This window comes from Poecilia reticulata, chromosome 16 (genome assembly GCF_904066995.2).
Source record: "Poecilia reticulata chromosome 16, P_reticulata-male-v2, whole genome shotgun sequence".
Taxonomy (NCBI): Eukaryota; Metazoa; Chordata; class Actinopteri; order Cyprinodontiformes; family Poeciliidae; genus Poecilia; species Poecilia reticulata.
The window spans coordinates 33,814,198-33,829,742 of record NC_088845.1 but is presented as its reverse complement, the minus strand read 5'-3'; the positions used below and the strand labels follow the sequence as shown (position 1 = coordinate 33,829,742).

At 40.5% G+C, this 15,545-nt stretch overlaps 1 protein-coding gene across 1 annotated transcript in view; it reads left to right on the top strand.

Annotated features, from left to right (window-relative positions):
- Window positions 1-15,545, top strand: part of ldlrad4b (low density lipoprotein receptor class A domain containing 4b) — a 247,347-nt gene that overhangs the window by 73,291 nt on the left and 158,511 nt on the right. Inside the window, exon 3 of the mRNA XM_017305324.2 lies at window positions 519-1,137. Coding sequence (XP_017160813.1) covers window positions 1,098-1,137 — 40 coding nt within the window. The 5' untranslated portion in view covers window positions 519-1,097. The remainder of the gene's footprint in view (window positions 1-518; window positions 1,138-15,545) is intronic.

Here is a 15,545-nt window from a genome sequence, read left to right as displayed (position 1 = left end):
TTTTGGAATTTATTTCTTTCCCAGTCACACAAAAACCGCACTTGGTACTTTTGAAATGGAAATAAAGTTTTGTTGTTTCCTCAGCTGTAGCCTCCTCCAGCCCTGTTTATCAGGCAGACTTCAAAGTGGCACGCTGACATGTGGCGCTATCTCTCCGCCGCTCTGTGAAACAGGGTCACAGGCGGCGCTTGGCTCTCAAAAAAAAAAAAAAAAAAAACTTTCCCCTTTCATGTGAGAGCCTGGTGGGTGAGAGGAACCAAAGGGGGGCCATGCCAGCCCGCCGCCCGCTATCCCAGCTCAGACGGCAATCGTCCACCGCTGCGCGCATCTGCGTGTGTGTGTTTGTGCGTGGGAGTTAGTGGAGGTGTGTGCACTCTCAGCTTGGTACTGCAGGCTAGTGGTTAGCCCTGCCTGCGTTCTGCTGTGGTCTACCTAACCCACCTGTTGTTTCTGGTATCTCATGAATTTCTTCACCAAGTTCCTTCCCTCTGTCTGTGTTTTTCTTCTACTTTCCCCAGCTGTGGAGCCAACCTGAGAGTGGTGGAGGAGTTGCTGATGAATTTCGAATGGGACGTATGTGGGAAGAGGAAAACAAAACCAAGAAGCAAAAGATCAAAACGAATCAGAGGGGACAGCAATAAGAGCTGCTTATGAAAGACAACTTGCGCCCGTGTCGCATTCTTCATCTTCTCACCGTGCCACAAAATCCCCATCAATCTCTGTCACAATCCGTCCTCTTTTCCTGTGAGCATTCCCTTTATTCTCCCCTCCTTCAGAACATAGCTGAACCCCCTTCTACAGACCAGTGATCCAGGCAGCAGCAAAAAAAAACAAAAAAAAACAAGGGGTGACGAGACAAGCTGTCACTAAGCACAGGAGGGACCCTGACTCGCTGCTGGGTGTGAGAAAACAGCTGCCTCTCAATTAAGCACATGGGCTGTTAATGAACAGAGATGGCGGTGAGACTGGCCGGTGCCACCCTGTCCTCTCGACCACCCTCCCGCCCTCCGACAGCCTCTGCCCGGACAGGTTGAGGTCGGTCCATCGGCATCCATCGCAGCATCCACAGCAGCTGGCTGAGCGTGGGAAGGAGCAGTATGCAGGAAACTGACCTACCAGCTACAAATGCCTTCAAAGGTAAAAGCCGATGATGAGCACCACTGTGTGTCCCTTACTGTGTGTGTTTGTTGTGTATCAAGCTGTGTCTCCATGTAAGAGAATCTCACATTCAAACCGCAACAGGGTTCACTTCAACCAAACCGAGACCTTGGTCTGCATCAGAGTTCGATTATGCATTCACAACTCCCCAAACGAACCGCACTTTCTAGACAAACCAACTATCAAGGGTGCATGAATGCACCCTTAAGAACCAATATTGATCAGTGGACAGAAGCGATATACTCCTTAGTAGTACCAGACCAAGTTGCCCCTTTGCCTCCAGAATTGCCTTGATTCTTCATATTATAGATCCCACAAGCTGCCACTAACATTTCTCAGAGATACTTGTGAGCTGCACATCCACAGTGCAGTTTCACAGCAAACAGTGGGAAGACTCATCCAACCAAGTCACATTTTTCTCATTATTATTGCCATCTTATGGTAAGCATTTGTGGATTGTAGCCTTGGTTTCTCTCTCTTTGCTGTTTGAAGTGGCACCTGATGTGATCTTTGGCTTCCGTAGCAGCTTCAATGTTCCACAAGGACCCTTTATATATGATACACCTAATACTTTGGTTGAAGCTAGTGTTTATTTGAATTACTGCTGAACCTCCTCTGACTGCTGAACCTTCCCCATTCTGGTTCTTTGGACTCCAGTAGGCCGCCTTCACCAGATGCCTAAATGCATTTAGTTTCTGATTTGCAGTTTGAGTAATTAAGCCTTTAAACAGGCATACCCCATAAAGTGAGAAACGTTCTCCTTTTCACTCTGATGTGCAGAAATAAATACCATTTTATTTATCGAAACATCCACATCTAACCTATATTTGGTTAAAAAAAACTCCAGAAAAAAATCTGGTAATTTTTATTTTGTTAGGAGTAAAAACTCTTTTTCATTGAATACATTTGTTTAAATGTTATTCTTAAACACTGTACAAGAAGAGTGTTAAACATTAAGATACAGTTTCCAACAAGCACCTGGCTAATTAAAGAACAGAAACAGATATATATTTTATAATTGTGATAAAGTGATTATGATTTGAAATAGTTTAGATTAGAGTTATCCAAAGGATGGAAGCAAAAGTCCAAATTCCATATAAAAACAGCTTCTTCTGGATCGTACATACAAATTAGGTTCAACCCATCCAGATTTTCTAGAGAGATCTTACTTTCTGTGAGATATAATTTGGACTACATACTTAGTTATAAATATGTCTACATTTTGGGGACTGCAAATGTCCCCAAAATTATGGTTATAAATCTAACTAGATTTTGCAATTTGGGGCTAAACAATTTTACAACCTTCTGATCTCTTGCAGGAGACAACATACCTGTTTACTTGTGCTATGTTTGTTAGCCAACTTTAAACCCCCACAAAGTGCTGAATGTTCATGTATTTCTTTTCTGTAGCTATTTCAGGTCATTGTTTTATCTTGGCCCTGATGTATGTGATGAAAACCAATTTTTTAGCCAGTGTTTCTTGTCCAAATTCAACCAAAAGTAAGATGTTAAAGGCTGGCCTTGTCAGGCATTCTTTAGCCAATTTGGTGTGCTCCAAACTCTGCCTTAGCAAAGCCTAACAACCTTTCTTTCAATTTCTAAATCAATTCATGTTTTCATGTGGAAGCTTCTGTATAAATGAGATGGTTTTTGTACCTTTGTACTGTCAAAACACGTCGAGGACATGACCAGAGGGGATGAGTGGCCTTATCGGTAAGAAGCAGTATAAAAGCATTTTCAGGATCATGCCACCATAAGTCAAAGTTGTGTTCAAATTGGACCGACTTGCTTAACAATTTTGTTAGCGAGTGTCTAAGAAATGTAAAAAAGATCCTAACAGAAATAAGCCAGTATGGTTTTGAAACTTCCTACACTCCTTTTTATGTCTGTGACAGTGCTTCAAATGGAATTCATGAATAACATGGTTTCATCTTTATGTCAGCATAACCATCTAACAAGGTAAGTCCAAATCCAGTCAAGAGTGTGTGTTACATGTCCTCAACCACATGAATTCAGCTTGTTAACAACATTAATATATATTGAATCGGTAAGACTGTTCTCAGAGAGGTATGTCCTGTAAAGTTATGCAAAAAACAAAGTACACCCTTTGACTTGAAGTAGTCTCTACCCACATTTTATGGAAATCTGGAGCAGATTTAGACTATAGAATTTGGTAAAAACTGTGAGCTTTGCTGCAGTAAATAAAGACACAAGTTCAAAATCATGCTGAGAGGAACTCCTTCAATCAGTGCTCCTCTGCAGCATTGATTGGCTAAGCAATGTAACGTGATCCTCTGATTGGCTAAGCAATGTAACGTGATCCTCTGGAGCAAGTGATGGCAAAGCGGCGTGTCATCACGACTTTACACAAGTGTGTCTTCACCTCCGCGGCAGAGGCTCCGCCGAACCCCTGAGACCGACTCATCGAACCCCTGGGGTTCGATCGAACCCAGGTTAAGAACCACTGATGTAGCCCAAGAAATCTGGAGAACCTTTGACTGTTCATCAAGCACCATAAGGTTAATTAGTAGCTATTAATATGTCATATTGTTGATAAAAAGTGTGAAAAAACCCCTGCCAGCTACAGTTGTCCCCCATGTATCTCGCTCCAGAAAAATCCGGAGATGATTCTTTTCAAATGAAGCAGTCCTGCGTCAAACAGTTGCTTGAACTAACACCTCAGACCTCTGCCGTTAATACCCCTCACCCCCCTGTGAGGGTGAGAGATGACATTTTAAACATCACACTCTCATAACGCCTCACAGTACAGATTCTCCAACTGCTTCCACAAAGTTCACGTTCTGCCGTTATGCCTTTGATCTCCGAGTCCCTCTGGGATGTTTCCACTGGCAATGTTAACCAGAATACACCAGGGTCAGGGTCACCATTCGCCGCTCATTTGTCAAAGCAATTTGACTCTCACCTCAAGTGGGTTGGATGGCCCAGGGATGGCTCTGTGGACATGGAACACCTTACAGAACTTTTACTCTTGAGAAGATGATTCATCAAGACAGAAACTCCCAGTCTGGAGACCTAAAGAAGCCAACACTGATGGCCTGGCTGACTCACAGCTCAGGCTGTTCCTCTCTGGTCCACCCTGTGAGTTCACAGAAAGACCAGTCAGAATGGTGTGGGTAAATTTTTCAACTCATGTGCCAGCTTCGAATCTTCGCTAGTTTTGTCGGAAGATAGGCGCATGCTTCCTGCTGTTGTTATTATTAGTGTAGTAAACTGCTGCATCTGTGGAGAAATCCCTCATGAGCCAGGCTTTCTCGCTACTCCCAAATCACTTGTATTACATAATTCATCAGCTGTGTGTATGAGCGTGCGTGTGCATGTGTGTGTGTGTTTGGGTTTGCTCAGGTCAGTCTCCGCTGCAGCCCTGAGGGCGTGAGGAGGGGAATGAAGTCATCGAGCGATAGTAAACAAACCGTTCAGATGTAGGCAGACAGCGGTGGTCGATTGCTGCAAGGCTAATGCAAGGTTCTGTTTACTCTGCAGGGTTCATGTTGGGTAAAATGCTGTGCTTCACGCACACACACACACACACCCACCCCCCCCACACACACACAAACACACACACAGACACACATACATATTACCTAAACCTACATGCATCCCTGCATTGGTCTGTGTGCATCTATCTATCAATGCAACAAGTTCCACTGTGAACTTTGTTTTAAAGGAGGGAAGAGTGATTTGGTGCCTCAGTGGGGCACTAGAGTATTTATGTTAGAGAATTTGGTTCCTCTAACTTGCCCTTCAGAAAGTGTGTGTGTTTTAGTATTTCTCACCTTGTAAGGCCCATTTTCCCAACAAATTCTACCGATGTGAGGACCTACTGCTCCTTACGGGGTCTTACTGGTGCAGTGTGTCACCTATAAGCCAAGCCCTGTTGATTCTGTCATCCCAGCTACTTGATGTAAAGACTCACATGACCTATGACCTCAGGAGTTTTCCTTGTAAGACACAGTGATCCATAATGGGGTTTTGTGTCTGCTGCGTTTGACAGTAATTAAATGAATAAGCATATTCATAATGTTTGAAATGCCGTAGACTCGCTTTTTTTCCTCAGTACTCTTCAGCCTTTATTTTTTATAAATGTGTTTTTCTAACTGTGTTCATATAACTAGTGCATAACATTAGCTGATGTCTGTTTTTATGTGTAAAAAAATAGGAAGTTTGTGCTTTTACATTTCAAAGTGTCTCCAGCTCACATCTCAGTTTCTCATCTTCTGCTGTGTGTGCAGAGTTTTCTGTTTATTCTGTATTTCATTCTATAGTGATTTATTTAAGCTAGATGTAAAGGGACACATCTTCAACAAAGTCCCATGTGTCATCAGTTCACAGAACATTTTCCAAACATTTTTGGTGATCATTAGTGTTGTTTTTTTTTTTTGGCAAATTTGATCCAGGCCTTTGTGTTCTTTTTAAGCAGCAGTGATTGTTCTCCTTGGAACTCTCCCATGGATACCATTTTTTTCCAGTCCCCTTGTTATTGTTGAATCATGAGCATTGATCTTGACAGAGGCCTGCAGTAACGTACATGTCGTTCTGTGCTCTTCTGTGACCTCCTGGATGAGTAATTAATAAATTCTTTGAGTAATTTTGACAGACTGCTCACTCCTGGGAAGGTTCACCACCTTTCCATGTTTTCTCTATATGTGGATAACGTTTCTCATTACTGAGGCATTGATTTGCCAGAGTACGAAAGCATTGGAAATGACCTGTTAGCCCTTTCCAGTGACTTTTTTTCCAACTAGTTTTGAGTTTCTTCCAATTAGATCATTGCTTTGTGAGATCTTTTAACATACCACATGTCAGACATGTTCTATTGAGTTGATTCTGCAGGTTTGATAGTCAAACCTGATTCCAAGAAATGTCTTTCATCTGTTTATGATTCACTCTTTCACATTGAGACAAGTTGTTTTTTACTTTCTTTTAATCAATTAAATCCTGTAAAGACTGGATTTTTTGTTTGATATTATGAAACATTTATACATAACAAAAAAAGCCACAAAAGAAAACATCTGAAGGCGTTGAAATACTTTTTGATGCACTGTTTTAGACAATCAAATCGAAAGCGGCATCCGTACTTTAACAAAAATGAACCAATATGTAAAGCATATATGTAAAGCGTACCTTATCGGTCACTCAGGTCAGCAGATCAGCTGCTCTTGGAGGTACCGAGATCCAGGAGGAAGCTCAGAGGGGACAGGGCTTCTCTGTCATTGGCCCAAAGTTATGGAACGCCTTGCCTTTGCAGGTCAGAGAGGCCCCTTCACTGCCCACTTTTAAAGCTCGTCTCAAAACCCGTTTATTTTACTTGGCTTTCAACACCAGCGGGATCTAGTTTTAAATTGTATGTTTTTGTTTTTAAACTGTAAGAGTTATTTTTTTAGTTCTTTTTTTAATTATTTTTTTATTGTTGTGTTGTGTTTTACTGTACAGCACTTTGTATCAGCTTTGGTTGTTTTAAAGTGCTTTATAAATAAAGCTGGATTGGATTGGATTGGATTGGATACCAAGAAGTGATTATTGATCTGCTTATTACAATTGCAAATCCTCCAATTCTCGACTCCACCATACCTCTACTTTGTGTCATGGACGCTCAGGTGAAGCGAGGGTGCAGCTGTTACCTGGTGGTGAGTTGCTACCAATGGGGGAGGAGGATGCTGGTTAGACTTGGCGTCCTCCTCTGGAAACGTCTGGTGTAGTCTCCTGTCAGCCGGAGCTCCAACTCCCACCTCCAGCAGAGTTCTGAACACGTCCCGAGGGAGATGGGAGACTTTGAGTCTGTGTGGGCCGTGCTCCATGTCTTCATCATTGAGACATCTGTTTTGAGCTATGGCTGCAAGGTGGCCAGTGCTTATTGTGGCAGCAACCCTCAAACCAGGGGGTGGACATCCAAGTCCCTATCAAGCCTTTTTTGCCTGTGGGACCGGGAGCAGCTGATAGGTCCCAGCAGTCCCAGTGGAATGTGGCTCAGGTGGTCACTGAGGCAGAAACTCAGGAGTGGGAAGAGTTTGGTGAAGTCATGGAGAGTGACTTCAAGGAGATTCTGGTCTGCTCCCCCCCCCCAAGTGGGAGAAGCAGACCAGCACTACCAACACTGTTTATGGAGGGGATAGTGTGCTTGACTAGGGATGTCTTGGGTCCGTGGGTAGATTACTTTGAAGATCTTCAGAATCTCACCTGTACATCTTTCAGGGAAGAAGCAGAGTCTGGGGACTTTGGGTCATTCTTTACTATCTCTGGTTAAAAAGCTCCTTGGCGGTGAGACCCCAATATGTCTCATGCTTGTCCCCAGCAGTTGTGTTTTTCTGTCCCCCAATAAATGGGTGGTTTTGTGTGACACCAGTAGCTCAACCCTAACCACACCAAACCATTGTTCTACTGATCTACAACTGAAGGGGGCTTATGAACGATGTGGGACGGGTTGTTTCTATGGGCTGATTTTACAATGGAAACAGACAAAATAGCATTTTGAATTATACTCCCATAAGAAGAGCACTGAGGTATAACTCTATTTGCTGAGGTTTAAATGAAGAGAATAGGGACTAAAATGAAGTTTTAACTTTCAAAAAGTATTTAGAAAAGATCACAATATTAACAAATAACAGGAACTGTTTTGGTAAGTAAACCAACAAAAAAAAAAACCTGTTTAAATTTTTGCAAGACATTTGGCTGTTGGAGAAACAGCTGACTTTTTATGTTGTCTGGAGAAGGTGGGGGTTAGTGAAAAATTTGCATGAAATTCAGAAAAGGATTGCCAGGTGTGTTGATAATTTGTCTTTTCCAATGTTCACTTCACCGGTTCGCCAGAGTTCACAGATTCCTGAAAAATGTCTTTCTGCACGTGTGCTGTATTCTCACTCCAGTTCCAACTGTCTCACCCTCTTAACACCTTTTCTATGTGCAGTCCTGGAGTCAGTCACTCAAATGAAATGGCATGGTTTTAGTCTCAAAAGTCTTCTCCTTCAGGATTATTATTTTTCTTTGTAAATCTGCTGGATTTTAATGGAACGTGTCGACACGGAGAATGGAAGTAGATCGTAAAAGTCTGTCGGCAAAGTGGTGATCTACTGTTTACCATCGACAGAGAGGGGTGGAAAGAGAAGCGATGGCCGCTCACAGGGAGCAGTAAAATTCAATCACTGCGCCTTCAACTGGGAAACTTTTCCTACTAAATCCCAGCAGTGTCAGGATCCTTATGCACACCAATACTACAAACTCACTATTAGTTTAACCAGAGGTGGACAGCAACAGAGTACATTTACCTGAGTATTGTACCGAAATACATTTTCTTTGAGTATCTTAACTTTACTCGAGTATTTATTTTTTAGGGAACTTTTGACTTTCGCTCCACTACATTTCTAGGAAGCTTGTCATTATGTGTTCCTAACTTTGAAGTCCGCTGTTGCTGTTTTTCTTTACTGAAATGCAATTGGCCACACACTATGCTCCCGGAGCCAATGACAGTCACAGCACCCACCTGGGATCTGGAGTGATGCCATCCTCGTTAAGTGTGGCCAGCTGAGCTGTCGCGTTTAAACAGAACTCAACGATGGAAACATCAAGCAGAGAAACCAGCACAACCCAGGATCATATCTGAGCTCCATGTTTAACGTTCGTAAGCTTCTATAGTAAAGAACGTTTTAGATCAGGGGTCCCCAAACTTTTTCCTGTGAGGGCCACATGACTTTTCTCTTCTCTGGTGGGGGCCGGAGTCAGTTTGTAACAGAAAAAGTGTGACGATTGCAGGAGTGCCTAAATGTAAAAATGTATTGTTTTCCAGAAAGCACAATCAAATAACCCTCTCTGGGTTCTTCACAGAACAAAAGTCAGGAAATAAATAATAACAATATTAATGAAATAAATAATAACCAAATAACCCTCTCTGGGTTCTTCACAGAAAAAATCCAGGAAGGATTATAGTCTGTATTTTCTGAACTATGAGCCGCACCGGACTATAAGCCACAACCCCAAAGTTTAAAAAAAACAAACCCAGTAAACGTATACATGTAAACCGCAGATATCTCTGCCGCTCCAGGTTTTCCACAGCGATGCAGCAGCAGCAGAGGGGGGCGGACACCCAAAATCTGAGTCATAACAGGTCAATTGGATATCACGTTTATTAGGGTTGAAAAAGAAAAAGTTGCCAAGATTAGATTTAGCTGAACTGATTACAGTAGTTTCTGAACGGTAACTGTAACAGTAAAAGTGCTGATCCTTCGTGTTGCTACTAGCATGTGCTAAATGAAAATGGGCTCCTTCTTCTTCTTCTTCTTTAGATTTCAACGGCAGCTTGCATCCATTATTGTTGCACTACTGCCATCTACTGGATCCTAATATTTATACCTCAAATTCTCATAATGATCCCAGTATTATTTAAAAAAATGAAAAATCTTCTTTTTCCCCTCAATGCTATTTAACTGATCAACAACATTCTCAAATTTCAATTCCCTATTAAAACCTGATTCCGTTGTAATGGGCGCTTTCTTCTTTTATTTCCAATTTTGACTTCCAATGATTCACTTCCTGCCAGGGGTGAAAGTAAGGGGGTACGGCAGGGTACTGCGTACCCCTAAAAGATTTAGCGGGGGTACGCAGTACCTGCAAGAGAGGGGAGCCGCTGTCTGCTGTAAAAAATCAGTGGGTTCACTGTGCAGCGCAAGTGCGCCCGTGACTGATTAGTTTTTCAAGAACAATCTAAAACACGACTTAATCAGTTAATAAATAACTTTTTTCCCATTTTATATTGTTTCTGAACTGTTCATGCTTTACCATAGCAGCGGTGCAATACGTCGATCTCGGCATTAGGTGACAAACTGAACGCCGCCAGGATGCTGAGACCAGCACGTCCTCCTCTGCAACTTTATTAAAGAACAACAATAAAAAAAAATCAACAATACGTGCTCAAATTAATGACCCAAAAACAATAATAATCTCAATGATTATTGTTTCAACAAGGTGTTACGCAATTTTGTGCGTTTTGGTTCCATTACCAAAATAACGAGCAGAGCAGGAGTATAAAATTAACCAATCAACCACGCTGTGTTGATGAGAGGCTTATTAATCATCGCAAAATAAATATCCAGCTTGCAAACCTAATTTCGGCTTGTGGAGCGCAGGCGGTTGCCATGGCAACGGGTGTGCTTAAATCACAGAAAGACGGAGAATAAAAATGTACGAGTGGTTTAGAGTTGTTCACCTGTTCAGGTTGTTTTACCTTTGTCTTGGCGCATCACAGCCGCTGTAGTTTCTGAACATTCAATAAACGACAAACTTGGACTAATTACCTCGTTTTTTTGTGAGTTTACGTCATTTACAACAAACATCAAAGACGGTAAATATGTTTCATTAAGTATTTAACAAACAAATGGCTACCGTGATAATTGTGTGAAATTAAATGAATTGTAGAATATAAAACAATAGTTTGGTGCTGTCGGGCTCAAAGTCTGAGGCTTTTTCTTTAGCAAACAAATTAATTTTTTGCCTCTTATTTAGTGGAAATATTGATGTTGATGATACTTTCTCCAAAATGGTAACCTTTTTCAACCTTTATAGCTCCACTGCTGAAAATGAGGCTCTAACATTCACAAATGACATTGAAATAAAATCCAGTCCAACATCTGGTTTGAGGTGATTCATCTGGAACCTGTTGGAGGAAAAATATCCCAACTTCAGAAGATGAGCTTTTAACCTAACAGAGCTCTGTGGTTCCTCCTATCAGTATGAGAGTCAGGGTGAGGAGGCGCCATGTTAGGAAGAGAAGTGGAAGCTGCGGGATCTTCAGAACAAACAGGTCCTGATGCTAAGCTGGACACAGGATCAATATAACCAGTTTAAAAGCTAAAATGAATGGTTATATGCCAGACATGGAAAACTGGGTTGCACTCCATGCCATGATGTTCAGAATTTATGTCTCATGGCATCTCAAGGTGTCAACATTGGGCTGAGGGAAATATATATATATATATATATATATATATATATATATATATATATATATATATATATATATAATTAATTAATTAATTTTATTTGTTTATTTTTTTGTCATAGTACCCCCAAGAATTTAAAACTACTTTCACTCCTGCTTCCTGCTAAAGAGCCCCCTGGTGGTTGAAGAAAAGTCCACATATAAGTGGCTTATAGTCCGGAAAATGCGGTATAAATCTGAATGCTCTCTGGTATTGTTCAGGGGGCTGGACCAAATGTGGAGGCGGGCCGGATCCGGCCCGTGGGCCGTAGTTTGGGGATCACTGTTTTAAATGATAATAATAATAATAATAAAAAATATTGCATTTTAATGTTTAAGTTTTTACAGGTGGTGTAGAAATTTTGTAGCAGAGTGGTTATGCATGTCAACACATCATCAGGTGGTTTCAGCAAGTTACAAAGTTCTACAAAAACATTGAGAAAACAATACGGAAAAGTACTTATATTAGAAAATATAATTTGCACTCTGGTATACTTTTCAAAAGTAAGTACTTAAGCACTTTGACTTGAGTATGCTTTTGACCGAGCAACTTTAACTTGGAGTAAGATTTCACCATGAGTATCAATACTTTTACTCAAATACTAGAGTTGAGTACTTTGTCCATCACTGACTCTTTGCTAGTCGTCTTGTTTTCTGCCGTTGACATATTTCCTAATATTATCCCTCCCTCAGTGGTCACCTTCGTTTGTCTGCCTCCATCTATCTCTCGCTGTCTGTTGTCCTCCCCTCCTGTTTAGTCTCTTCCATTGCAGTCTCCTGCTGCAGCAACTCCATATTGAGCTATACTAATGTGGAGCCCTCATTCATCCATAACAGGACTGACAGCTTCTGACCGTTACAAGGGGACCTGCTGCCCCCCTCACCCCCTGGCTGGCTGCTAACACAGGCTGAGGTTTTAGACACAGTCCTTAGGTGTCTACCTTTTTGTACAGAACTAGAATGATAACCTCCAGTTTAATAAAAAGGAGTAAGATAGGCTGTAGTCCACTTATGAACTCATTTGTATCTTCTCAGTCGACTTTCCAGCCATGATGGCAGAGAAGATAATAAAAATGACAAACACTGATTTGATTCAGCCGAAAAGCTCTTAGAGATTTGTGCTAATTAGTTTTCAGGCAGAAAAATATTTTTCTAGCTTAATTCATATCGAAGTCATATTTCCACAGTTTCCCGCTGTTGTTTTAATAGCAAATTTCCCCAAGACAATTACTTTGCCGACGTCTTTAGGCTCCTAAAAGTTCAACAGGCTGCTTTTATTCTGTTTCTGCGAAGCCGGTTTGCTATCGAGTGAGTAGGTAGAGAGGAAGATAACTTTACCCCCTGGGATGCCGAGAGCTGAGAAAATGAGTTTTGGGAACAAAATCATCATGTTAAAAACAATCAGGAGATAATGGCGTACATGCTTAAGGCAGTCAATTCAAATTTCATGATCTGGTGTATTAAATTTCTGTTCTAAGTTGTGAAAGAAGAAAGTTGCTTGCTTGTACCGGTTTATACGACATGCCAGTCTATTCCCTGCTTTCTCACAAATGCATTGCAATTGAATTCATAAGCACATAATGCTCCAGGCAGTTATTGGAAATACATTTTTAGAAGTTATGGCAACACAAATGCTGGCTGTTTATATTCATAACTCTGAGTAGGAGTACAAGAAGTACAAGGTAAAGTTTTGTCAGTTGGCTCTATAAATCGGATTTCATTTTCTAAAGTGCAGAATGACCCGGTTAGTTGTCCAATGTGACAGGGACCCAGAACTGGGCCCTCCAACTGTCAAATCATGGTCACCAATAGTTTTTTTTTGTTTAAGTATGTCTGTTGGTGAAAAAACAATACCCTAATATTTAAATTTTGTAAAACCTTTTCCATTTTTTCTTCCTAATTGCAGTAGTGGGAAATAATCTCAACCCAAACACGAAATGATTTGGGTGCCGACAACTTCTGAGTTCATCAACTCCAGTAGAGTCGAGAATGCTACAGATTTAAAGGGGCAGTATTATGAATTTTCCAGAAACGTAGTATAACTTTATATTAAAATCAAGTAACTATGTTACCTTCAGTTTAAATAGAAATACTATATAGATCAAATATGACTAAAAAGCAATTTAACCTCATAATTTAACACTTTGAAATCGGGCCTGTCTCTTTAAAAAACTATTGCATTTTGCAGAACTGATTGGTTGCCATAGAGATTGAAGGATTTCTCAGACATGCATGAAAGAATCAAGGCAACAGTCCAGGTAAACATAACATTACGACATGATGTAAAGCTAAAGAAAAGGTGGACTTTACATAACACTGCCCCTTTAAAGAAACGGTAATGCGACTTTCACCTGGCGAACATGCAGCCTCTACAGCTGGAGCTCTCTCATCTCGGCATCCTCTGGTCTAATGGTGCTTCAAACACAGAAGTCTCTGTCAGAGACCAGCTGTGTATCTTTGCTAGTGGAAGTTATAATTAGGACAGATCCGAAAGGAAACATTTTTAGGCTGCTAAATGTTAATTGCTACGCTGTTTCATAACTTGCTTTGGCTTGACGCTGCTTCCAGGTGTGTCCTCACTGCTGCACCTGCCAACAGGACCTATGGCTAGAGGTGAGCAGCTATAGAAACTGCTGTAGAAGCTCAATGCTAAGAGGAGCATTTGGAGCTCACATCTAAACATGTCACACAAGCAGAAGCCTAAAATACAAATAATTTGAACCACAGCATGTATGGGAAGCCACAACTCAATAACTAATAAAGTCCCAAAACTGTTATTTATGCATGCAATCATTTTTTACAGAAATGGAAATCCGTGTACTAAATTAATTAGAAATTCTTTTACTAATTACAACTGACCTAAAACAGAGAGGTTTGGTTTCATTTAACTCCAGAAAGTGAGAAAAATGGTTTATATGTCTTTTTATTTCAGTGTCTGTAAACGTCTGGGTTCCACTGTAAATACTTGACATATATATTTCTAATTTTCTTTAAATGATTACATATGTCACTAGATATGCTGCTATTGACCATGTAATTGCTTAATTTTACATTTGGAAAATGAATTTGCTTAATGGACATTATGAAAAAAACAAACAAACAATAAAAACAACAACCAAAAAACAACTTGTTTCTTTATAAAAGTTTTGTTACTATTATAAAGTGGTTTTTAGGCTGCATGAAAATTTTGCAAATTCAAAATTTTGCAAATTCACAAATGTGGAAACACTTTTTCCACATCACACAAGTATTGTAGTCAACAACCGGACAAAGAAGACGACAGGAAGTAGTTGGAGGATGATGGCATGGCATGTTTTTTTAACAACCTATCGCGTGAGCAAAGTTATTTTTACACGTTTCTGATTTACTGGAAACACAGCAATTGTGAAATTGTTTTTTTTCAACATTAGTGGAAAATTGACTAACTTTTGTGCATATCTGTTATGGAAACACAACCAGTATTAGCTGTTAATGGCTGGAGGAACATTTAGAAGATTAAGGGAGAAGACTAATCATATTTTTAAATGGTAAATAATTAATTTTTTACTAACTACAGAATGTCGTACATGTGTGTGTGTGTGTGTGCGTGTGTGTGTGTGGGGGGGGAGGGGTACGTGTGTGTGTGCGTGTGCATGTGTGTGTTTGTGTGTGTGTGCGTGTGCATGTGTGTGTTTGTGTGTGTGTGCGTGGGGATGTGTGTTTGGGGGGAATTATGAAAGCTGTCAGCTGTCCTGCCAGAGCGTACTGACATCACACCTGAGGCCGTGTTAAGAAGGAACAGGTGGTTTTATGATTTGATGTTCTGGTCTATTATTTTTTGCAACTCATAGGACGTGACCATAAAAAGGAATGTGACTTTCATGTCGTACACTTCCCGGCCACTTTAGCAGGTACACATTGTGTTGGCTTGGACTCTGTAATAGTCCAAAATGTTCCTATGGGATTTCACTGTATAATTTTGGAAGGAGTTACGTTTTGTGGATCAATTTCCTTCAAAGAACAATGTAGTGAGATTTACGTATCTTTTAATATCCTGTTTGGCTACATGTAAGAATGATGGTTATTTAATTCTGCACACAATTCTCGCAAAGCATTGTGGGGAAGCAGCATTCAGTTATTTTGCCTCTCTAATCTAGAACAATATTCCAGAAAACTGCAAAACTGCTGAACCAACGACTTCCTTTAAATTAAGGCTAAAACCCACCTGTTTAGATTTCCCTTTGATTCAGAATAACTGGAATATTAGTCATTGTGGTTGATGTACAGCTGATTTTGATGGCCTTTGACAAAATGTGTTATTTATTGCTTGTTTCATAATTGGTTGCTGTATTATGCTTTTAATTTATAAAGCACTTTGAACTTCCTTGTTGCTGAAATGTGCTAAACAAAAAACTTGACTTAA